General features: G+C 38.0%; 1 protein-coding gene across 1 annotated transcript in view; it reads left to right on the forward strand.

The window, feature by feature from the left end:
• Window positions 1-25,426, forward strand: part of GPHN (gephyrin) — a 795,631-nt gene that overhangs the window by 160,265 nt on the left and 609,940 nt on the right. Inside the window, exon 2 of the mRNA XM_042781141.1 lies at window positions 21,573-21,651. Within this exon, the coding sequence (XP_042637075.1) occupies window positions 21,573-21,651 (79 nt within the window). The remainder of the gene's footprint in view (window positions 1-21,572; window positions 21,652-25,426) is intronic.

Raw genomic sequence — 25,426 nt, forward strand, 5'->3', positions numbered from 1 at the left:
CACCAGCCACTCCTCGGAAGGAAGATGGGGCAATCTACTTCCATAGTGATACTGCCTTGGAAACCCAAGGAGGGGTCGCTATGAGTCAGGTTCGACTCGATGGCACATAACAACAACAACAAAGCCATCAGTACTTTGTTGAAATTTGGATTTCTGTATTCAGTTATTTAGATTTGTGGTTAGTTCCTATACAATTCACAGTAAGCTTTGAGTTAAATTTTAGAGTTTGGAAAGAGCAGTTTCAAGTATAGTTTAGTGTTCTAAAAAAAAGTTCTGTGTGAACTGCAGATATCACCCTTCTCAAGTTTCTCTAGGTTTATCTAAATTATAGTGTAAACTACGGCTTCATTATACTTTTTTAGATACTGAGGATGCTTTCTAAGACTAATTTTGTTCTCTGCCCACATGTTTTCTGATTGCCTTGATGAAATTAGATAAACCTTTAACTGTGCCACTTACTACCAAAAAGTTCTACTTTTTCTTTCATCCTTTAAAGAAAATTCATCACAAAGCCAAAGAAGAAATAGTAGTAATAATTATAGTGATAGAAATAATATTAGCAAACATTTATAATGTGTCAGGCAGTATTGTAAGCACTTTATGTGTGTTGACTCACTTAGACCTTACAACCTTTCTAAAAGAAGTGCTATTTTTAGCCTTATTTTAAACATGAGAAAATTGAGGAACAGAGAGGTTAACTAACTTCCTGAAGGTCACACAGCTATTAAATGGATATACCAGGAGCAAGTCCAGATTGTCTAATTTCAGAGTTTATGTTCTTAACCACTACTAAAATACAGAAAAGGAAATTTTAAAAATTAAAGCTCAATTATTAAGTAAACAAGCCTGAGATTTTCACAAGTGTTTGAAAGTTTTGAGGAGGTCAGTGATTACTATATTGTTGTTGTTATGTGTTGTGGAGTCAGATCTGACTCATAATGACTCCTCCTTGGGTTTCTAAGGCAGTATCACTATGGAGGTAGATTGCCCAACTTTCCTTCCAAGGAGTGGCTGGTGGGTTGGAACCGCCAGCTTTCTGTTACTATATTAAATTTGAAAAATCAAACTCACTGCCGTTGAGTTGCGTCTGACTCATAGCAACCCATCATTGAGTTTCTGAGGCAGTATCACTATATTAGATTGCCCAGTCTTCCTTCCAAGGAGTGGCTGGTGGGTTTGAACTGCCAGCCTTCTGGTTAGCAGTCAAATGCTTTAAGTACTATGCCACCAGAGCTCCCACTATCTATATTAAATAGTAGTAGTGCCTAAGGCATTTGCCACCAGCTGCTTCTTGGAAGGAAGATTGGGCAAGCTACTTCCATAGGGATGCTGCCTCGGAAACCCAAGGAGAGGTGCTATGAGTCAGAACTGACCTGATGGCAGTGAGCTTGATTTTGATTTTGGAAGTAAGTTGCAGACATCTATATGCTTCAGCTCTGAGTATTTAAGCATGCATATCAAGAAGAGGGTGAGTGCAAATGAGGGAAACATTCAATGAGATGGATTGACATAATAGCCGCAACAATAGACTCAAACATACCAACAAAGATCATGAAAATGGTTCAGGATTAGGCAGTGTTCAGTTCTGTTGTACCTAAGGTATTTATGAGTCAGAGCTGACTTGATGGTAGCTAACAACAGCATTTGTTTAACCTTCCTTCTTTTGGTGGTAAAATTTACAAACTGCCAAATACAAAAATGTAAGGGTACCATTTGATGAGTCTTGACTGATACATTCATCTGTGTAACCCATGTGTAAAAGTTTTTGTATGGACAGGTTTCCATTTCTCTTGAATATATAGCTAGGAGTAGAATTGGTAGATCATATGATAAGTATTTAAGGAACCCTAGTAGCATTTGCCTGCTAATGAAAATGTCATTGGTTTGAACTACCAGTCACTCTGCAGAAGGAAGATGAGGTGGTCTGCTTCCATAAAGAAGCATCTTCAACCTTGGAGTCCCAATGGGGCTTGCTAGGTATTGGAACTGACTTGATGGCAGTGAATTTAGATTTTTTTTTTTTTTGGCCTGGTATAAGTATTTAACTTTTTAAGGAAGCATTACATTGATTTTCCACCACAGCTGGCCCATTTTACATTCCCACTGACCATGTTGGAAAGTTCAAATTTCTCCATATACTTGGTAGTATTTGATACCAGTCACCCCAACCCACTGCCATCAAGCTGATTCCAACTCATAGAGACTGTATAGGACCAAGGAGAACTGCCCCATATAGTTTCTAGGGCTGTAAATCTTTACAGAAGCAGACTACCTCATCTTTTTACTGTGGCACGGCTGGTAGATTTGAGTTAGCAGTCCAGTGCTTTAACTACTGCATGCTTTAACTACTGCACCACCAGAGCTCCTTGCAATACTTGATGTTTTATATGTGTGTGTGTGTGTGTGTGTCTTGTTGTTTGTTGTTAGGTGCTATAGGGTCATCTCCAACTCATAGCAACCCTATGTACAACACAGTGAAACACTGCCCAGTCCTGTGCCAGCCTCACAATCCTTGCTATGCCTGAGCCCATCATTGCAGCCATTGTGTCAATCCATCTTGTTGAGGGCCTTTCCCTTTTTCATTGACCCTCTTGCTTTACCAAGCATGATGTCCTTCTCCAGGAGTGCTCCCTTCTGATAACAGGACCAAAGCAGGTGAGATGAAGTCTAACCTTTCTTGCTTCCAAGGATCACTCCAGCTGCACTTCTTCCAGGACAGATTTGTTCTTTTAGCAGTCCATGGTACTTTTTAGTATTCTTTGCCAACACTACAACTCAAAAACATCAGCTCTTCTTTGGTCTTCTTTATTCATTGTCTAGTTCTCACATGCATATGAGGTGATTGAAAATACCATGGCTTGGGTTATGCACACCTTAGTCTTCAAAGAGGCATCTTTGCTCTTCAGCACTAGAAAGAGGTCTTTTGCAGCAGATTTTCCCAATGCAATATACATCTGATGTCTTGACTGCTGCTTCCATTGGTGTTGATTGTAGTACCCAGTAATATGAAGTCTTTGACACCTTCAATCTTTTCTCCATTTATCATGATGCTGCTTATTGGTCCAAGTTGTGAGGATTTTTGTTTTCTTTATATTGAAGTATAATCCACACTGCAGACTGTAGTCTTCAATCTTCATCAGTAAGTGCTTCAAGTCATCCTCACTTTCAGCAAACAAAATTGTGTTGTCCACATATCTCAAGTTGTAAATGAGCCTTCCTCTAGTCCTGACACCATGCTCTTCTTCATATAGCCCAGCTTCTCAGATTATTTGCTCAGCATACAAGTTGAATAAGTATGGTGAAAGAATACAACCTTGACACACTCCCTTCCTGATTTTAAACCATGCCAGTATCCCCTTGTTCTGTTTGAACAACAGCTTTCTGGTCTGTGTATGGGTTCCTTATGACTAGAATTAAGTGTTCTGGAATTCCCGTTCTTTTCAGTGTTATCCATAATTTCTTACGAGCCAAACATTTGAATGTTTTTGCATGGTCAATAAAACACAAGTAAACATCTTTCTGGTATTCTTTGCTTTGAGCCAAGATCCATCTGACATCAGCAGTGCTATAGAACATGGAAATTATCAAACAATGTCATTAATATCACATGCAAGTAAAATCTTATTGAAGATAATTCAAAACAGTTGCAGCAGTATCTTTCCATGTTCTATGGGGGGAGCTCTGGTAGCATAGTGCCTAAGGCACTTGACTGCTCACCAGAAGGCTGGCAGTTCAAACCCACCAGCCACTCCTTGGAAGGAAGGTTGGGCAATCCTACTTCCATAGTCATACTGCCTCGGAAACCCAAGGAGGGGTCGCTATGAGTCGAGGCCGACTCGACGGCAAACAACAACAACAACAACAAATGTTCTATGGGATCACCTTTCTTTGGAATAGGTACAAATACGGATCTCTTCCAGTCAGTTGGCCAGGTCTTCCAAATCCCTTGGCATAGCCGAGTGAGTGCCTCTGGCGTGGCTTCTGTTTGTTGAAACATCTCAGTGAGTCCGTATTCTGTCAATTCATGTTCTTCGCTAGTTCCTTCAGTGCAGTTTTGACTTCTTCCTTCAATACCATTGGTTCTTTATCATATGCCACCTCCTGAAACGGATGAACATCGACCAGTTCTTTTTGGTACAGTGACTCTGTATATTCCTTCCATCTTCTTTTGATGTTTCCTGTATCATTTAATATATTGTCCATAGACTCTTTCAGGATTGCAACTCGAGGCTTAAATAGTTTCCTCAGTTCTTTCAGCTTGAGAAACGCCGAGCGTGTTCTTCCCTTTTGGTTTTCTAACTCCAGGTCTTTGCACATTTCATTATAGTAATTGACTTGGTCTTCTCCAGCTGCTCTTTGAAATCTTCTGTTCAGCTCTTTTATCTTGTCATTTCTTCCATTTGCTTTAGCTACTCTCCATTCAAGGGGAAGTTTCAGAGTCTTTTGTGACATCCATTTTGTTTTTTTCTTCCTTTCCTGTCTTTTTAATGACCTTTTGCTTTCTTCTTGGATGATGTTCTTAATGTCATCCCACAGTTCCTCTAGTGTTTGGTCATTGGTATTCAGTGCATCAAATCTATTCTTTAGATGGTCGCTAAATCCAAGAGGGACATAATCAAAGTCATATTTTGGCTCTTGTGGACTTGTTTTAATTGTCTTTAACTTCAAGTTGAACTTGCATATGAGCAGTTGCTAGTCTGTTTCACAATCAGCTCCTGACCTTGTTTTGGCTGAAGATATTGAGCTTCTCCATTGCCTCTTGCCACACATGTAGTCAGTTTGATTCCTTTGTGATTCCAGTGTGATTCCATCTGAGGAATTCACATGTATAGCTACTGCTTATGTTGTTGAAAACATGTATTTGCAATGAATAAGTCATTGGTCTTACAAAATTCTATCATGCGTTCTCCAGTGTTATTTCTATCCCCAAGGCCATATTTTCCAACTACTGGTGATTCTTCATTTCCAACTTTTGCATTCCAATCACCAGTGGTAATCAACACAACTTGATTGCATGTTTGGTCAGTTTCAGAGTGCAGAAGTTGGTATAAAAATCTTCAGCTTCCTGTCTTTGGCTTTGGTGATTGGTGTGTAAATTTGAATAATAGTCGTATTAACTGGTCTTCCTTGTAGGTGTATGGATATTATCCTGTCACTGACAGCATTGTACTTCAGGATAGATCTTGAAACATTCTTTGTGATAATGAATGCCATGCCATTCCTCTTCAATTTGTCATTTCTGGCATAATAGATCATATGGGTGTCTGATTCAGAATGACCAAAACCAGTCCATTTCAGCTCACTAATGCATAGTATATCGGTCTTTATGTGTTCCGTTTAGTTTTTGACAACTTCTAATTATCCTAGATTCATACTTCATACATTCCAGGTTCTGATTATTAATGGATGTTTTCTGCTGTTTATTCTCATGTTGAGTCATGCCACATCAGCAAATGGGGGTCCTGAAAGCTTTACTCTATCCACATCATTGAAGTTGGCTCTACTCTGAAAAGACATCTGTACCCCAGTCGTATCTTGAGTATTCTCCGATCTGAGGGGCTCATCTTTTGGCACTATATTGGACAGTGTTTTAGGCCTATTAATAAAGTTTTCCAGTAATACATCAGACAGTGTTTCACTGCTGTTCATATGGTTTTCCCTGGCTACTTCTTTGAGAAGTGCATGGCCTTTTCCTTCTTCAGAGTCTGTCTTATTCTGGAAGCGCTGCTGAAACCTGTCCACGATGGGTAACCCTGCTGGCATTTCAACAATGGTTGCATAGCCTCCAGCTCACCGCAACATGCAAGCCACCACAGTATGACAAACTGACAGACAAGTTCGTCCCCCTTAGCTGTTCCAGACCTCTCCAGTCACTTCCTGGTCTCCCTTAGCTATTCCATACTGCCATTGACTTGTTTCCCTTAGTTATTCCAAACCACTGCTGGCTCACTTTCTGGTCTCCCTTAACTGTTCCAACCTGCTGCTGGCTCATGTACTTGTCTATGTATTTAGATAGTTAAATATTTAAACAATTGTGTGCAGCAGTGATCCAACTTCATTCTCTTACATGTGCAACTCCAGTTGTCTCAATACCATTTGTTGAAGAGACTATTCTTTCCCTATTGAGTGGACTTAGCACATTTGTCAAAAATCAGTTGGCCATGCGTTTATTTTTGGACTCTCAGTTCTATTCCATTGGTCTATATCTCTATCCTGGTACCATACTGTTTTGATTACTGTAGCCTTGTATTAAGTTTTGATAACGAGGAGTGTGTCCTCCAACTTTGTTCTGCTTTTTCAAGATTGTTTTGGCTATTGCCCCTTGCAATTCCATATGAATTTAAGAATTTGCTTTTCTATTCCTGCAAAAACCTCTTTTAGAATTTCAATTGGGATTGTGTTAAATTTGTAGCTCACATTGTAGTATTGATTTCTTAACAATATTAAATCTTCCAGTCCATTAGGAAGGGATGTCTTTTTACTTATTTAGGTCCTTCTTTAAATTCTTTTAGCAACACCTTATAGTTTTCAGTGTACAAGCCTTTCACCCCCTTGATTCAGTTTTTAAGTATTTTGTTTTTATAGATGCCATTGTAAATGAAATTGCTCTCTTAATTTTCTTTTTAGATTATTCATTGCAGTTTACAGAAACACAACTGTTTTTTTGTGAGATGATCATATAACCTGCAACTTTGCTGAATTTATTTATAAGTTCTAGTAGCTTTGTTGTGGATTCTTCAGGATTTTCTATATGTGTATAGGATCATGTCATCTGAGAATAGAGATAGCTCAGAGAATTTGAATGTAAACACACACACTTTATGAAACCATTTTTTCCTAATATACTTCCTTTTCTAAATATTTATATTATTCTCTGTCTTTTATTTGTCCAAGTAAGTGCCTTTGCTATAGTAATAGAAGATAATGCTTTTTATTTTTTTCTGTTTATTTTCATGGTTACAGAATTTAAACTAGTTGGCAGTTGTAGTAGTTTACTATTTGTGTGTTCATATTGAGTCTTAGCAGATGAACATAAGCCTTGTTCATTAATCAAAAATATAGTTTAAATGAAATATTGATAGATTTTTGAGAAGCTGAAGGAAAATATTAATTTATTTAACAACTGTCCTTTTCACACTAATTTTAAATGTCTTGTCTGTCTAATATTTGTTGTGATTTTCTATAATGGTACATGTGCAATATTAAATATTTTTATTATATGAGAAAAATGGAGACCTAATTGAAGAGCTCTGGTGGTGTAGTGCCTATGCATTTGACTGCTAACCAGAACGTTGGTGGTTCAAACCCATCAGCCACTCCACGGTAGGGAGACTGGGCAATCTACTTCTGTAAAGATTTACTGCCTTAGAAATCCAAAGGAGGTCACTATGAGTCAGAACTGACTCAATGGCAGTGAGGTTTTTTTTTTTTTGGAATTGAGAATATTGAGTACTATGAACCTTTAAGTAATTGAGAATCCTGGTGCTTTTTTTAAAAAAAAAAAAAACTTGATTGAATAGAAATCTAATCAGTAAATCAATTCAGTCATGTAAACTCATGTTTCAACAGGAAAAATAATCATCAGAGTTGTATTTGGTTTAACCATAACCTAGGGAAAAACCCTGAAATTTTCATATTTGCTTTGATCTAGCTTTATAGTTATGACAAGTCACTTAACTTTCTAAAGATTTAGTTTGCCTATTTGAGAAATAATATTTCTCTTGGATGATCCCTAAAGTCCTTTTTCACTAAAATGTCTTTGAATTTTGTATTTGGGTTTTAATGATAGGTCATAGATGGCATGTGCTCAGATAATTTGTATTAAAGGAAAATCGAGCATTATATAAGCATAATCTTGGTGTTAAAAAGATTCTATTTCCTAATTTATTGCTCTATTGGTTATTCTTGGGCCAATACCACTATTTCATATACTGCAGTTTCAGAGTACATTTTAATATCTAGAAGGATAAGCCTTCTCTATTTCTCCTTTTTAACTTACATTCCATATATTAAAAAACAAAATATTAATATAACATGTTACATCCATGGTGTCTATGTGAACCAAAAAAGATTAAACTATAAAAAATTATTAAAAAATCTTCTGCAAGACAAAGAACAGTTATAGTCAATGCTAGTTAGAAAAATTAGAAAAGATATTCCTATTTGGCATATTCTAATTATTGCCGCCTAACATCTGAGGTTCTTCAGAACTCTCAGACTAAGATAGACTAGGAAGAAAGGCCTGGTGATTTATATCTGAAAAAGTAGCTAATGAGAACCTTATGGATCACAGCGATCTGTTCTGAAACCAGTCAAGAATATGGCACAGGACAGTGTTTCCCTGCTATTGCTATGGATTTTCAGGGCTAAGTTTTTTCAGAACTATATCACCCCTTCCTTCTTTCTAGTCTGTTTTAGTTCAGAAGCTCCGCTAACACCTGTCCACCATGGGTGACCCTGGTGGTATTTGAAATTCCAGTGATGTAGTAGCTTTTAGCATCACAGCAATATGTAAGCCACCATACTACAACAAACTGACAGATGAGTAGTGGCTCAGTATTATCAGTCAGAACAAGGCAAGGAGCTGACTATGGAACAGACCATCAATTGCTTACTTATATGCATATCGAAGTTGAAGCTAAAGAAATTAAAACAAGTTAATGAGAGCAAAAATACAGCCTTGAGCATATCCCACCTGAATGTAGAATGCATATAAAGGATAGATTTGACAAATTGAACACCAGTGACTGAAGACCAGACAAGTTGTGGGATGACATAAAGCATATACTTGAAACCAAAAGGTCATTAAAAAGACAGGAAAGAAAGAAAAGACCAAATGAATGTCAGAAGAAACTCTGAAACTTGCTTTTGAGTGAAGAGTAGCTAAAGCAAATGGAATAATGAAGTAAGAGATCTGAACAGAAGATTTTAAAGGGAAGCTTGAAAAGACAAAGTAAAATATTATAATGATATGTGCAAAGATGCAGAGTTAGAAAATCAAAAGGGAAGAACAGGCTCAGCAAGAAAAAAAATTCAAGCTTGAGTTTCAGTATTGAAGAATGCTATGGGTAAAATATTGAATGATGCAGAAACCATCAAAAGAAGATGGAAGGAGTACACAGAGTCACTGTACCAAAAAGAATTGGTTGATCTTTCAGGAGGTAGTGTATAATAATCAAGAACTGATGATATTGAAGGGAAAAGTCCAAGCTGCACTGAAGAAATTGATGAAAACCAAGGCTCCAGGAATTGACAGAATACTCGTTGAGATGTTTCAACAAACAGATGCAACCCTATAAGCACTTACTTGTTTATGCCAAGAAATTTGGAAGACAGCTACCTGACCAACTGACTGGGAGAGATCCATATTTGTGTCCATTCCAAAGAAAGATCCAACAGAATACCGAAATTATCGAGCAATATCATTAATAACGCACACAAGTAAAATTATGCTGAAAATAATTTAAAATAGTTACACCAGTACATTAACAGAGAACTGCCAGAAATTCAAGCTGGATTCAGAAGAGGAAGAAGGATTTCATTGCTGATGTCAGATGGATCTTGGCTGAAAGCAAAGAATATTATAAAGCTGTTTACCTGTGTTTTATTGACTGTGCAAAGGCATTCAACTGTATGGATCATAAAATATTATAAGTAACATTGAGAAGAATGGAAGTTCCAGAACACTTAATTGTGCTCATGAAGAACGTATACATAAACCAAGAGGCAGTGGTTCAAACAGAGCAGGAAGTACTGCATGGTTTTAAATCAGGAAAACTGTGTGTCATGACTGTATTCTTTCACCATACTTATTCAATCTATATGCTTAGGAAATAATCCAAGAAGCTGAACTATATGAAGAAGAATGCATTATCAGGGTTGGAGGAAGACTCATTAACAGTCTGCGATCTGCAGATAACAGCTTTGCTTGTTGAAAATGAAGAAGATTTAAAACTCTGATGAAGATCAAAGCTGCAGCCTTCAGTATGGATTGCATCTCAACATAAAGAAATCAGAAATCCTCAACCTGGACCAGTAAGTAAGATTATGATAAACAGAGAAAATACTTGTATCCACAATCACTGCCCATGAAAGCAGCAGTCAAGAAATGAGATGACATATTGCATTGGGCAAATCTACTGCAAAAGACCACTTTAAAGTGTTAAAGAACAAATATGTCACATTGAAGCCTAAGGTGCACCTAACCCAAGCCATGGTCTTTTCAATAGCCTTATATGCATGTGAAAGCTGGACAATTAATAACAAAGACCACGGAAGAATTAATGTATTTGAATTGTGTATCGTTGTTGTTGTTAAGTGCCATCGAGTCATGTCTGACTCATAGTGACCCCAATGCACAGCAGAACAAAACACGGTCCTTTCCCCCACCAGCTCTATGATCCCTGCTGTACTTGAACCCATTGTTGCAGCCACTGTGTCAATCCATCTCGTTGAGGGCCTTCTCCTCCTTTGTTGACCCTCCACCCTACCAAGCAAGACATTCTTCTCTAGGGAATGGTCCCTTCTGATAACATGACCAAAGTAAGTGAGATGAAGTGTGGTCATTCTAAGTTCCAAGGATCATTTCGTCTGCACTTCCTCCAGGATAGATCTGTTAGTTCTTTTAGCAGTCCATAGTACTTTCAGCATTCTTCGCCAATACCACAACTCAAAAGCATCAATTCTTCTTCGGTCTTCCATATTCATTGTCCAGCTCTCACATGCATATGTTGTTGTTGTTGTTATGTGCTGTCGAGACGGACCTGACTCATAGCGACCCCTCCTTGGGTTTCCGAGGCGGTATCACTACGGAAGTAGATTGCCCATCCTTCCTTCCGAGGAGTGGCTGGTGGGTTTGAACCGCCAGCCTTCTGGTTAGCAGTCAAGTGCCTTAGGCACTATGCTACCAGAGCTCCTGCATATAAGGGGACTGAAAATATCTTGGCTTGTATGAGGTGCACCTTAGTCCTCACGGTGACATCTTTGCTCCTCAGCTCTTGTGTACTTGTGAAGAATTGTTGTTGTTGTTGTTATATGCCATTGAGTTGGACCCGACTCATAGCGACCCCTCCTTGGGTTTCTGAGGCAGTATCACTATGGAAGTAGATTGCCCCATCTTCATTCCGAGGAGTGGCTGGTGGGTTTGAACCGCCAGCCTTCTGGTTAGCAGTCAAGTGCCTTAGCCACTATGCTACCAGAGTTCCCCTTGTGAAGAATATTGAATGTATATTCCATATTCTATGAACTGCTAGAAGAACGAACAAATCTATCTTGGAGGATGTATAGCTGGAATGCTCCTTAGAAGTGAGGATGGCAAGAATTTGCCTGTAGTCCTTTGGACATGTTATGAGGAGGGACCAGTACCTGGGGAAGGACATCATACTTAAATAGATATCCTTGGTAAAATGGAGGGTCAGTGGAAAAGGGGGAGAGCCTGAACAAGATGGACGGACGCAGTGGCTGCAGCAGTGGTCCACAGCATGCAGTGATTGTGGGGTGGCGCAGGGCCAGGCAGGGTCTCGTTCTGTCCTACACAATACCACTGTGGATTGAAATGGACTTGACAGCACCCAACAACAGCAGCAACTACAACAAAGGTGTTTCTTTAAAGACAAATGATAATTTTGAAAAATAATATTAAAGGATCTAAATGGGCAATGTAGTGCGATCATTTACAAGAAAAATACACTGTGAGGGTTATATGTACTCATATCGTTAATAAAGAATCTACTTCTGGTAGGTAACAGGATGTGTAAAAATCAAATGTCTTTGTGCACAGCAAGACATAGTATTCATACTCATGAATAATAATAAATCTGAACTACCAGGATGTATTCTAGCCATGTCTAAACCATGTGACTTTACACTCTGTTATTCTTGCAGATTTATTTTGCTGTTGTTGATATGACAGAGTATATCTAATTTTTTTGTGTCTAACATTTGTTGAAATTTAATGTTTCTTGTTTTTTCAGTCTCTTTAGTAGTTGCTACAGTAATTCATGACACATATTTAAGCAGCCAAATGGGAACCCAAATATACCATACACCATATGCTTTCTCAGCTACACATTAGCTCCGTTAACTTTACCGCTCAAGCTGTGTGCGCAGTTAAGACCGTTTAATTTGCTGGTTGTCTTCCTCCCTTCCTCTGTCTCTCTTTTCTTTTCTTTCTCCCCCATCTCCCCATTTTTCTCCTCCTCTTTCCTCCTGCCCCTCATCTTTCTGCAGACTCTTTCCCTTTTCCTCCATCTGCTTCCTGCTCTCTCGCCTCAGTCTTCCTTTTCCTCTCTTTTATTGTTCCCGTTTTTCTCCATGTTCCTGCATCTGTTTCTTGTCCTTACTTACCCCTCCTTCCATTTCTGTCCCCTTCCCTGGCTTTTTTCTCGTGTCTCCACTCCTCTTCTCTTGTCCCTTCCCTCCTTTTCATACTGCCCTTCTTTCTCCTCACTCCCTTCTCTTGTTCTTTGCCTCTTTATCCTTTCCATCCTTGTCCACCCTCCCTTTTACTTCCCCTGCCACTCTGTTCTCACTTTTCCCTGCTCCATCCCCCTCCTCTGTCCCCTTTCTTCTTGTTCTCCTCTTCCCCATCTTTCCTTCCTTCCTGCTTGCCCCTCCGAATCTCTCTTCTCCAACTGTTTTCTTCACTGCCTGCCTTCTTCTCTTCTCTGCATCCCCCTGTGTTCTCCTCATTTCCTCCTCCTCCTCAGTTCCTCTTCATCCTCCTGCTCAGGTCCTATTCCACATGCTTGGCTTTTCCTGCTTATCTTTCTCCACACTCTTCTCTTCCCCTTCTTCCATCTCCTCATACCTCATCCCCCTGCCTCCCTGTCCCCTACTGCCGCCTACTCTTTTTCTTTGCCCTCCATCCCTCCTCCCTTCTCACCCTCTCTTGCCTTGTCCTTCTCCATTTCTTCTGCTTTATAAAGTCAGAATTTCTAGAAGCAGAGCCTGAGATTGATTGTTTTGCAAATGATTTATTGAGGGAGTCCTTTTTAGGAGAAACGTTTAAGAGAGAGGGAAACACTAGAAAGACTAGGAAAAAGCTAGACAAAGATGTGGTTTCAGAAGTCTAGCCTCAACTTGATTCTAGGAACTCCAAGGGTAAATTATATCACAGAGGTTATTCTACTCAGAAAGGTGATGCCAGGGACATCAGTCAGTTAATTATTGGCTATTAGTTCACCTCAGAAACCAAACTCACTGCCAACGAGTCAGTCCTGATTCATAGTGACCCCTCCTTGCATTTCTGAGGCAGTATCTCTATGGAAGTAGAGTGTCCAGTCTTTCTTTCAAGCAGTGGCTGGTGGTTCAAACCCACCAGGCTTCTGGTTAGCAGTCCAGTGCCTTAGGCACTATACCACCAGAGCTCATATTAGTTCATCTAGGGTGTGGGATAATCTTCCAGGCAATTTCAGGTTAGGGAGCTCCCCTTAGTCAAGGGCAGTCCTCTGGAAAAGGTGGAGGTATGAGCCAAGAGCTCTTACCATATACCATCACAATAGGTAAGGGAGGGTGTGCTGCTCCTGTAAAGAAGATCAGGGGAATGTTAGCATCTGCTACATCTTCCATTTCCTCTTCGTGTGTATGTGAAGTATAAGAAGAGAGGAAAATTAATCTGATGTCTTAAATTTGAGCAGATGTATGAAAAATTGGTGGTCTTTGGCACACAGCAGAGTGAGACTGCAGTAAATCTTACTACCTTTAGCCATAGGTTTATAAAAAGGCACAGGATACTGGAAATAAAGTAGCAGACAGAAGAAAATAAACAAATTGTGCTTATATATATATTTTATTTGCCTAAAGTCTAACCTTGAGTTAAACCAGCTAGAATGTCTCTGTTTTATAAACTAACATTTTTATTTTAATTATCAATTGTTTTTATAGGGCCATTCCTCACTTTAGAATTTTATTTCACCGGGTATTTAACAACTACCGAATAAATGAGTTTTTAACTGAATCTGTTTTTACTGTCTTCTTAGCAATTTCAAATGGGTACATGCTTTATTTTCATATTCTTAAGCATGGATCAATACCATCAAGATTTTAAATACTCATTCCCTCCCATGCTTTTTTTAAAACTTGCGTTTGTGAGGGTAGAAGTTTTCTTGTTATGTGGACTCCTCCTTTTTTTTTTCCCCTTCCTCCTCCTCCTCTTTCCTCCTCCTCCTTTTTTTTTTTTTTTATTGTGATTTGGGTGAAAACTTACAGAGAAAATTCACTTTCCATACAACAGTTCACATACACTTTCTCTCATCATGTTGCCTACAATTTACCCCAATGCAACAGCTCCTTCTTGACCAGAGCCACATAGGATATAAATGTCATACTGTTGTTGTTGTTAGGTGCCACTGAGTCATCTCTGACTCATAGTGTGTGTGACCCTGTGTACAACAGAATGAAACACTACCTGGTCCTACGCCATCCTCATAATCCCTGGTATGCTGGAGCCCATTGTTGCAGCCACTGTGTCAGTTTGTCTTGTTTAGGGTCTTCCCCTTTTTGGCTGACCCTCTACCAAGCATGATTTCCTTCTCCAGGGACTAGTCCCTTCTGACAACATGACCAAAGTAGTGAGATGAAGTCTGGCCATTTTCATTCCTAAGTAGGATTCAGGCTGCACCTCTTCCAGGGTAGACTTACTTGTTTTTCTGGCAGACCATGATATACTCAGTATTCTTCAATACCACAATTCAAAGGCTTCAATTCTGCTTCAGTCTTCCTTATTCATTGTCCACCTTTCATTATATATATGTGTGTGTGTGTGTGTGTGTGTGTGTGTGTGTGTGTATATATATATATAGCAATTGAAAATACCATGATTTAGATTAAACGCACCTTCATCTTCAAAGTGATGTCTTTGCTCCTTAACACTCAAAGAGGTCTTTTGCAGCATATTTGCCTAGTGCAGTACAACATTACAACATCTGATTTCTTGACTGCTACTTCAACAACAACAACAAACTTTCGTGGGTGTTGATTGTGGATCTAAGTAAAATGAAATCCCTAACAACTTCAACCTTTTCTTCATTTATTGTGATGTTTGTTATTGATCCAGTTGTGAGGATTTTTGTTTTCTTATGTTCAGGTGTAATCCATAAAGACTATATAGTCTTTGATATTCATCAGTAAGTGCTTCAAGAAGGACCAAGTATTTCATAATATAACTAAAAACTAAAAATCAAACACACCATTATCAATTTCATTCCAATGCATAGCAACCCTATTGGCACAGCATAGGACTATCCTATAGGGTTTTTATAAATCTTTCTCCCATGGAGCAGCTGGTGGGTTCGAACTGCCAACCTTTTAGCAGCCAATGTGTGAACCACTGAGCCACCAGAATTCTCTTTTCATAATTTAGTTCCTAATAATCTGATGGAATAATCCATACTACTATTGTTGTTATGTGCCAAATACTAGGATTTGGAAAATGCATTACAGTTGTCCCTTGGTATCTACAGGGTATTGATTCCAAGACCCCTGCAGATATCAAAATCCATGGATGCTCAAGTCTTTTACGTAAAATGTTGCAGTATGTACAATAACCTACATGTATCCTCTTGTATACTTTAAATCAGCTCTAGATTAAATCATCTCTAGATTACATGTAATACCTAATACAGTGTAAATGCTATGTAAATAGCACTTTATGTTCCCTCTTGTCTTTAAGGGATTGCTTTGACCACTGATGGCTCCCCCCACTCTCCCCCCACAATTGTTTGCAAACCCGCAGATATGGCGGGCCAAAGGATTTTCTCAACGATAATACATACATACAATATATTTAGTTTAAGTAAAATAATGAATATGTAGTGCTTAGCACATAATGAATGTTAATTATTATCTTGATTATAGACCAGAAGGATGAACATATATAGGAAAAATACTGCATATGATTAGCTGAGAACTTTGCTACAAAGTCTGTTTTTATTTTCTGACTTTATTATGTCAACCTAAACCAGATTGAGGTGTATGTATATAATTTTCATGTTTGTCCCAAGCAGTTTAATTATATTTCTGTTGTAATTTCTCCTGTTTTGTGATGATATTTGATATATTGAAGAATGTTCACTAATCAGTGGAGTGAAGGGCATTCCTGTAGTTGTCATATACTGGAAAAAACATCTAGAAAAATGTGAAGACCAAAATGATTGATTTTGGTAATTCTTACACATGAAGAAATTTGTTTACTGGCTTTTAAAAATGTAACATCATTAAATTCCAAAACAGGGTGGGGGAAGGAGGGTGACCCACAATCAAGTTTTTTGCATTGTGGGAAAAAAAATCTTAATTAAAACAGATAGTTATACTTTATTAGGTAGCCAAGTTTTCAGAATTATTGATAAGATTCTATGTCTTTAGATTTCTTTCTCTACTTTTCTCTACTTTTTCTCTACTTTCTCTACTTTTAACTTAAAACTTGAATGGGACCTATTTTTTCTAAAAGTGCCTTCTTTAGCAAAACTCATTTCACAGATAACTGACTAACAAGACTTTATAGGAGTTTATTCTATTTTAAGTAAGTCTCCAAAACTTTCAGGCTCTCAAAGTTTATCACTAAATTCTTGTTTTTGTCAAATTGAACAAGAAACTTTATAAAAACAAATTTTATGGTATAATATCTTATACCTTCAATTATAGTTCAGCTTAGCTGGAAACCAACTTTTCTTACTATAAGCCAACATTTTATTTTTCTTCAGTTTGGCCTTACCCATGGACTGATGTAATAAAGAGCATTTGTGTTAAAACTTTGGAAAGCAGAAAATTTGTCGTAAATCAACAGGCTGACACAAGTTCCTTTTCTGTCAAATATGGAATGAAAATTACTCTACTTATTTGAAAAATTAGAAAGCAATAGGGATATTGCTTTGGAATTCATAACAAAGAATCTACATTTTTTTTCCACTTTAAATATTTTTACTACATCGTTTGTGTTAATGATTTCTGTAAGAGGAGGATCTAGATTTGATAGTCTTTAAATTCTTTTGAGAGATTTTCTGTAAGAAAAGGAAATATAAAATACAAATGAGGTAATAGGTACTGGGTCTTGGAGATGGATGAGGTGAGAGGTATATTCTATTTGCTCTTTTTGTAGACAAGCATTGACTCTTAAAGGCATATAATAAAACTGTTAACTTGAAATAGAAAACTAGTTATTTAATCTTATTTATGAACAAATATAAAAATAATATATAAGAAAAATAGTTTTATTTCCTCTATTTTTGGTGGATATTTTATCAAGTTACAGACTTTCAGATTTGCAGTTTTAATCCTCAGCATTTTAAACATTATCATTCTCTTTACTCTCAGCTTCCGTAGTTTCTGTTGAAAACTCAGGTGTTTATACCGTTTCTCTGAAATCGAAGAGTCCCATTTTATCTCCTTGCTACTTTTTGTTTTTCAAATTTTTATTGTGATTTGGGTGAAAGTTTACAGAGCAAATTCACTTTCCATACAGCAGCTCGCATACACTGTCTCACGACACTGACTGCAGTTCACCCCAGTGCAACAGCTCCCCTCCCACTTCTCCCTACAGTTACCTCTTCCTGGTTTCCTTCCCTCCCATGCATTCCTGGCCACCCCCCCCCAGCTTTCTCCCTGTGCATGCACAGCCTTTCTATTCTCCCATGATTGATCTCTCCAAGGAGTGTATCTATCTATTGTAAATGTTTAGCTCATATGCCTGTCTTTTGTTTGGCTGGAAGCCACAGGAGTGGGTTTAATTCCTGACCTAAAGGGGAACTAGGGGCCATAGTCTGGGTGGTTCCATCAGGCTCTATCAGACCAGAAAACCTGGTCTTTTTTTTTTTTTTTAATGATTTAGAGTTTTATTCTGCATTATTCTCACACTCTATCCAGGATCTCCTATATATATATATAGATCCCCCTCCCAGTGGTTGACAGTGGTAGCTGGGCACCATCTAGTTCTTCTGGTCTCATAGTCTTATAGGCTGAGAATCACATGGTATACTAGTCGCTTGGACTAATTGTTTCCATGAATCTTTGATTTTCTTCATTTTTCTTTGCTCTGGATGAGGAGAGATGCATTGTTGTCTCTAGATGGCTGCTTGCAGGCTTTTAAGATCCTATTTGTTACTCACCAGAGTTCTCCTTCCTGCTTTTAAGATTTTCTTGAAGCTTTTGGTTTTTAGCAGTTTGACTTCGGTTACAGTTTTCTTTGATTTTTTTTTCAGTGTAAGGTTTATTGTACTACTTGAGTCAGTGGGTTAGTGTATTATATCAGTTTTGGAATGTTCTCGGTCATTTTTCTGTGAGAATACTGCTTCTTCCTCATTCTCTCTCTCTTCTTCTTCTGGGACTATAATTACAAATACGTCGTACTGCTTTGGTTCCCAAATGGCTCTTATGTTTTGTCTTTTTTACCCCCTATTTCTGTTTCAGCTTGGATATTTCTTTTGGTCTGTCTGTCCTTTGCTGTGTTAAATCTGCTATAAAACTTACCCACTGAATTCTTAATTTCAAATTTATATTTTTAAATTCTAAAATTATCATTTAATTCTTTTTTATAGATTTTAATTTCCTGTTGAAATTCTTTTTATCTACTATGAACAGTTTTTCTTTAGTATCTTTAACATATGTTAAATAGTTTCACACGATCCTTGTCTTTTAATTCTGTATCATCTGTGAACCTGCTTGTATTTATTATTTTTTTGTTGATAATTGATCATATTTGCTGCTATTTTTTCCTGTATCATAGTTTTTATTGTCTACCAAATATTGTTTATAATATGGTTGTTAAATTGAAGTGAATTTTATTTTCTCTCAATCCTGCATCAGAGAGATATGATTCAACCAAGAATTGTGCTGGATGGAGTGTTGGTTGCAGTTTTGTTGCTGTATATATACATATCTACCCTTTAGGAGCTCTGGTAGCATAGTGGCTAAGACACTTGCCAGCTAACCAGAAGGCTGGCGGTTCAAACCCACCAGCCACTCCTCGGAAGGAAGGTTGGGCAATCCTACTTCCGTAGTGATACTGCCTCGGAAGCCCAAGGAGGGGTCGCTATGAGTCGGGGCTGACTCGACGGCACATAACAACAACAACAACAACCCTTTTAAATGTCTTAAGGACAAGACCTAGGCCATGTTAAAGGTTCTTCTTCTCTAGTGTGACCTTGTACTTCTGTGTTGTGATACTGGGAGAGATTCACTCTCCCTTGCTGGCTCTGTTACCTTTTACTGCTTCCCTTTGGTCCCCAGAGGATTCTTTCGGTTGAGAGCATATGTCTTGAGGTGAAGACCTGTTGAAATGCTACACTGAAGTGTGATTTTGACTCTTCAATACCACACAACTACAGAAAATATTGTCAGCTTTCTGCCTGAGAATCCTATCCTAATCCTGTCTGCCATCCTGTTGTTGTGTGCCATCGAGTTGATTCTGAATCATAGAGACCCTATAGGACAGAGTACAATCGGCCTGAAGGGTTCCCTTGGCTGAAATCTTTATGGGAGCATATCTCCAGGTCTTTTCTCCTGTGGAGCAGTTCATGGGTTCAAACAACTGACCTTTTGAAAGTTAGCAGTCAAGTACTTTAGCAAATCTCTCTTGGAGTAAACTGTCTCTGCATTTGTAGGTTCATGAGATTCCAAACTGTCATGCCAGCCCATGAGCCATCAAGAGTTCTTCTGGTTTCTCTTTTCTCTAGTAGTGTCCCTCTTTCTAAGCCTTAGAATATGTCTAAATGGCCGTCTTCCGGAAATGAAACATTCAGCAGTCTCAGCTCACCTAAAGAGAGATCTTACTTTTCTGCGAATTTAGTTTTTTTAATTCCTTTTTTTCTTCTATTGCTTTCCAATATCTTTATTCATTTAGATTATCTTTTTTTTTTTTTTTCCTATTTGTAGCATAGTGGCTAAGGCACTTGACTGCTAACCAGAAGGCTGGCGGTTCAAACCCACCAGCCACTCCTCGGAAGGAAGGTTGGGTAATCCTACTTCCGTAGTGATACTGCCTTGGAAACCCAAGGAGGGGTCGCTATGAGTCAAGGCTGACTCGATGGCACATAACAACAACAACAAAATTTGTAGCATAGTGCATAAGGCATTTGACTGCTAACCAGAAGGCTGGAGGTTCAAACCCACCAGCCACTCCTCGGAAGGAAGGTTGGTGCAAAAAGGGCAAGGAGGCCACATCTTCCAACCTCCTCTAACCGCACGAGAGGAAGACAGAATCACCATCAATAGCCCAAGGCCTAATCCTGCAAGGCCAGACATGCTGCCTCCCTCCAGCCCTTCCACCAACCGTTCATCTTAAAGCACCTACCACCTCTCTCCTGGGTTTGATAATTCACTGCAGTGGCCACACAGAGCTCACATATTACGGGGTTTATTAGGGAAGCACCAGGCTACAATTCAAGTTCAGGAAAAATGCTCAGTCTCCTTCCCCAGCCCGCTGTCTCTCAACAGTCTCTCACAGTCTCTCTCCCAGCAGTGCGTGTCCCTCGGTGTCTCTTTCAGCAATGCATGTCTCTTGCATCTCTTTCCCAGCAGCGTGTGTCTCACAGGAGCACGTCCTTCCTCAGCCAGCAGTCAGAGAGCGTTCTACCTCTAGGAGCCCTCCTTTTGAGCCCGACCAGTGGCCAAAGCAACCAATCATAACATCAGAATTCTAAATACCTGAGAGAGTGCGGGAACCTCCCAGAACATTGTTTAGTGCCACTCCCAACAGAAATACCCCAGGTGGACAACTTTAGCAATCAGGAGCTCCTCAGTTGCTCATGGCAAATTCCACCTCGGAGTTTACAAAGACTTAAGGGTAGAAAGGGTAGAAAAGCCACACTAGGTAATTTACTACACCACAGCTGGGCAATCTACTTTCTTAGTGATACTGCCTCGGAAACCCAAGGAAGGGTTGCTATGAGTCAGTCTGACTCGGGGGCACATAACGACAACAACATTTGTTTTTGGGAGAGCAATTACTTGCCATTATATATGGATAAATTAGTTTTGTGAAAGTAACAACAAAATTTAAGTGTTATGAAAGACTCATGTGTTTACTATTTTATATATTATAAAGTCTGTTTAAATTATTTTGTTACTGAATTATTGGCTTATTATTGAATGTTAAAATTTATTGCTACTTTTAGCAGACCTAAAAAATGATCAGTATTGATGTTTGGAAAAACCTTATTCAGAGAGCCAATTTTAATTTCCCAGTTCCTTTTGGTCAGCAGTAGTTTTAAACAAAATGTAGATCAAAAATATGATTCACAAATATATCATTTTGTGAGGATATTCTTTTATTGTGTCTTTGTTTTCAAAATATTAATTCTTGAAGACATCTTTTCAAGTCATTTAGTTTTACTCTGTCATTTTATTTTATTTCGTAGGTTTGTGTTTAAGAAAATTAACCCTAGAGAGGTTTTGTGACTTGCCAAAGATCACTTAGTAATAATCTTTCACTGGAAAGTAATTAAAACTTTATATTACTTAAAATAGCCTGAATGAAGTTTAGAAGCTTCTCCCTTCTATATGTATTCACAATACCAAAACCCTCAAATTGTTTTGTTTAAACTAATTAATTTTCTTTTCTTTCCCCCTTTCTTATTTAGTAAGTGATAGTTGCTTCAGGAATCTTGCAGAAGATCGCAGTGGGATAAATCTCAAAGATTTGGTACAAGATCCTTCTTTGTGAGTATTTGGTTTTCAGTACTAAATATAATTTAAAACTATATGATTGGTATGACTATTTCAAAAGATTTTTAATTCAGAACTGATTTAAGTTAGAACAGTTTTTTCTTTTCTGACAGTTTGTGGTCCCTGTAGTGAGGGTCGATAGCAGTTTCTTTTTAGAAGTGGAAGAGGTTTTAGAAGAAGGGGTGGTGATTAATTTTTGGCTAACACTATCTTGCCAGTATGGTAATAGATATTAGGACACATGATTAACAGTTTATTTGCTTTGGAATGTGAAACTAAATTTCTTCTTATCTGTTTTAAGTTTTTTCAAATGTATTTTACATTAGAAAGCTCTATAAGGCACAGGATTTTTGTAGTGTTTTATTTTATAGGTTTTAATTTCTAATTTTTTTTCCACAGAAGTCAATCTCATTTTTCTTGAGCATATACTTTATTGTGATATCATTTTCCATTTTTTTAAACAGTTATATATACTGGAAAATATGCATACTATTTTCTATATGAAATACTACTTCCGTAAGATTACCCTTCATATATATACAAGCATACTTTGTTTTATTGAGCTTTGGTTTATTGCGCTTCACAGATACTTTTTTTTTTTTTTTAAACAAATTGAAGATTTGTGGCAACCCTGCGTCAAGCAAGTCTGTCAGCACCATTTTTCCAATAGCATGTGCTTACTTCATGTCTCTATGTCACTTTTTGATAATTCTCACAATTTCAAACTTTCTTATAATGCATACTTCATAGACTGCAATGTACTGTAAACATGACTTTTATATGCATTGTTGTTGTTGTTGTTGTTGTTATATGCCATCGAGTCGGCCCCGACTCATAGCGACCCCTCCTTGGGTTTCCGAGGCAGTATCATTACGGAAGTAGGATTGCCCAACCTTCCTTCCGAGGAGTGGCCGGTGGGTTTGAACCGCCAGCCTTCTGGTTAGCAGTCAAGTGCCTTAGGCACTATGCTACCAGAGCTCCTAGGAAACCAAAAAATGCCTAAGACTCACTTTTTGTGATACTCGCTTTATCACAGTGCCTGGAATTGAAACCACAGTATCTACGAGATATGTATGTGTATTACACCCCTAATTTGTCAACTTGTTGTACTGTGTTGGCTTGCGTGTTGCTGTGACGCTGGAAGCTATGCCACTGATATTTCAAATGCCAGCAGGGTCAGCTATGGTAGACAGGTTATAGTGGAGCTTCTAGACTTAGACAGGGTAGGAAGAAGGATGTGGCCAGGTCAGCTTCTGAAAGGAATGGTCACTGAAAACTTTGTGAACATTATGGAAGCAGCAGTCAGAAAATCAGATGACACCAATGTATTGCATTGGGCAAATCTGTTGCAAATAACCTCTTTAAAGTGAGCAAAGATGTCACTTAGAAGACTAAGGTGCACCTGACCCAAGTGATGGTATTTTCTGTAGCCTCATAGGCATGTGAGTGCTGAATAATGAATAAAGATGACTGCAGAAGAATTGATGCATTTGAGTTGTGGCATTGATGAGGAATATTGAATGTACCATGAACTGCTAGAAGAAAGAACAGATCTGTCTTGGAAGAGGTACAGCTGGAATGCTCCTTATAAGCAAGAATGGCTAAACTTTATCTCATATACTTTGGTACTGTTGCCAGAAGGGACCAATCTCTGGAGAAAGAGATCATGCTTGGTAAAGTAGAGGATCAGCAAAAATGGGGAAGACCCTCAATGAGATGAATTAACAGTAGAGGCTATGACGATGGGCTCAAGCATGTCAACGATTGTGAGGATGGTTCAGGACTGGGCAGCATTTCGTTCTGTTGTACATAGGGTTGCTATGAGTTGGAACTGACTTGACTGTGCCTAACAGCAACAACAACATATGTGTGTGTGTGTGTGTGTGTTCATGTGCCGTCAAGTTTGACCTGACTCATAGCGACCCCTCCTTGGGTGTCCAAGGCGGTATCACTATGGAAATAAATTGCCAAACTTTCCTTCCAAGGAGTGGCTGGTGGGTTTGAACCCCCAGCCTTCTGGTTAGCAGTCAAATGCCTTAGGCACTACGCCACCAGAGCTCCTGTTGTATATAGATACAGATATTTATATATTTTATATCATCTATCTATATCTATACCTATATATCTAAAGGCTAGTTAAGCCCTGAATGGTGGCAGTTGCTTTCTTTAATTATGTATAATGCATGAAGTAAAATATATTAAAACAAGAAATCAGGCCTTTCCAGATCACATGTGATCTAACCTCCCAGTAATTTCAGTAGTAAACCATTGAGAATTTTGTGACGAACAAAACACAAAGGATATATTGAATATGAAGGTTATTGGTTCCTTAATGATTCCCAAGTCGTTTTTCACATATAGCCACACAATACAGAGAGAGAGAGCTGAAATGTACTGAATATTTATGATTATAATGTAATGAGTTCAGAATGAGACTCCAAACCCAATTCTTTTCCTTTTTTTCTTTTCTCAATCTTTTCTCCTCACTCAAGTATTGCCAGTATTCTTTCTTCATGATTTTTATTCCTATGAATATCGACTGTTCTCCTTTCAACTTTGAAAATACTTAATCAAGGATACAATGCAATTATTCTAAGTGGATATACTTATATCTAGTAAATGAAAATTGATTAATATTTATTTGCATACAGAGTTCTGTTTTCCTTGTGAAGTGGGAAGAAACTATAATTTTTGAAAGATTTCACCGATTACAAATAATCAAAAAATTATTCCATTATTGTGTTATTTGTAAGGTATATTTTTAGCATAATAGGTGTACATGTCTGGTTAATGCAATTTTAGTGGAAAAAACATGCTCATATGGACTGTAATAATAGAAAAGCTGTGGAGAATTACAGTTGAACAGTGGATAATAGTAATGAATTACAGTGTCTTGGGAGAAATTGGTACTTCTAAGATTGTAGAATAATATTCCACCTACCACTAGATTCTAAATTTAATCATTATACTAAGAAAAATTCATGTCAGACCACTCACTACTATATTGGATGGACAAAAAATGCTTAAAATCTGTTTTAAAACAGGCAACTCTCTTAGTTTAACATCATTCTCTTCATGTGGAATTAAGCTCTTGGTATTAGCTATTCTAGTGTAGAAGAATGTCAGAATTCAGGGAGGCTGAATTTGTTCTTGCCCCTGCCTCTTTGATTTGGAAAGTTTTTCTTTACTTAGAATTGTCAAGATATATTATTAATGTCTCTGATTTATATTTTAGAGATATATTTTGTGGTTAAATTCTTTAAGGACAGAAATGTCCAGTATGGAAAAAGATACTTTGTCCAATTGTTAGGATGGGAAATAGTTTGGTCTAAATTCTGTCCTTATGACAGTTGTATCACCTCACGAGTGAGAATCTTTTCAAAGCCGTCTTCCTCTTTTCTGACCCAGACTCTTGATGCAGATCTTTATTTCTAGCTCATTGATTTTACATACATTAGACGGTTCTACATGGAGTTGAATTGTTTGTGTTTCAGTATTGAGTAGGAAGTATGTCTGAAATATCTTTGTTACAAAAAAAAATCCTTAAAAATCGCTGGTTTTGATGAGTACTGCAGACTAGTTTAATGGTGGTTAAAATTATATATGTGTGGTTTTAATATGTGTGTTCCAAATGAAAATATGAGAATAATATATGCATATTGATTGAATGGGAGCTCTGGTAGCATAGTGGCTAAGGCACTGGACTGCTAACCAGAAGGCTGGCGGTTCAAACCCACCAGCCACTCCTTGGAAGGAAGGTTGGGCAATC

This window comes from Orycteropus afer, unplaced genomic scaffold (genome assembly GCF_000298275.1).
Source record: "Orycteropus afer afer isolate SDZICR_OR568_19922 unplaced genomic scaffold, OryAfe1.0 scaffold00088, whole genome shotgun sequence".
In the NCBI taxonomy this organism is placed as follows: domain Eukaryota; kingdom Metazoa; phylum Chordata; class Mammalia; order Tubulidentata; family Orycteropodidae; genus Orycteropus; species Orycteropus afer.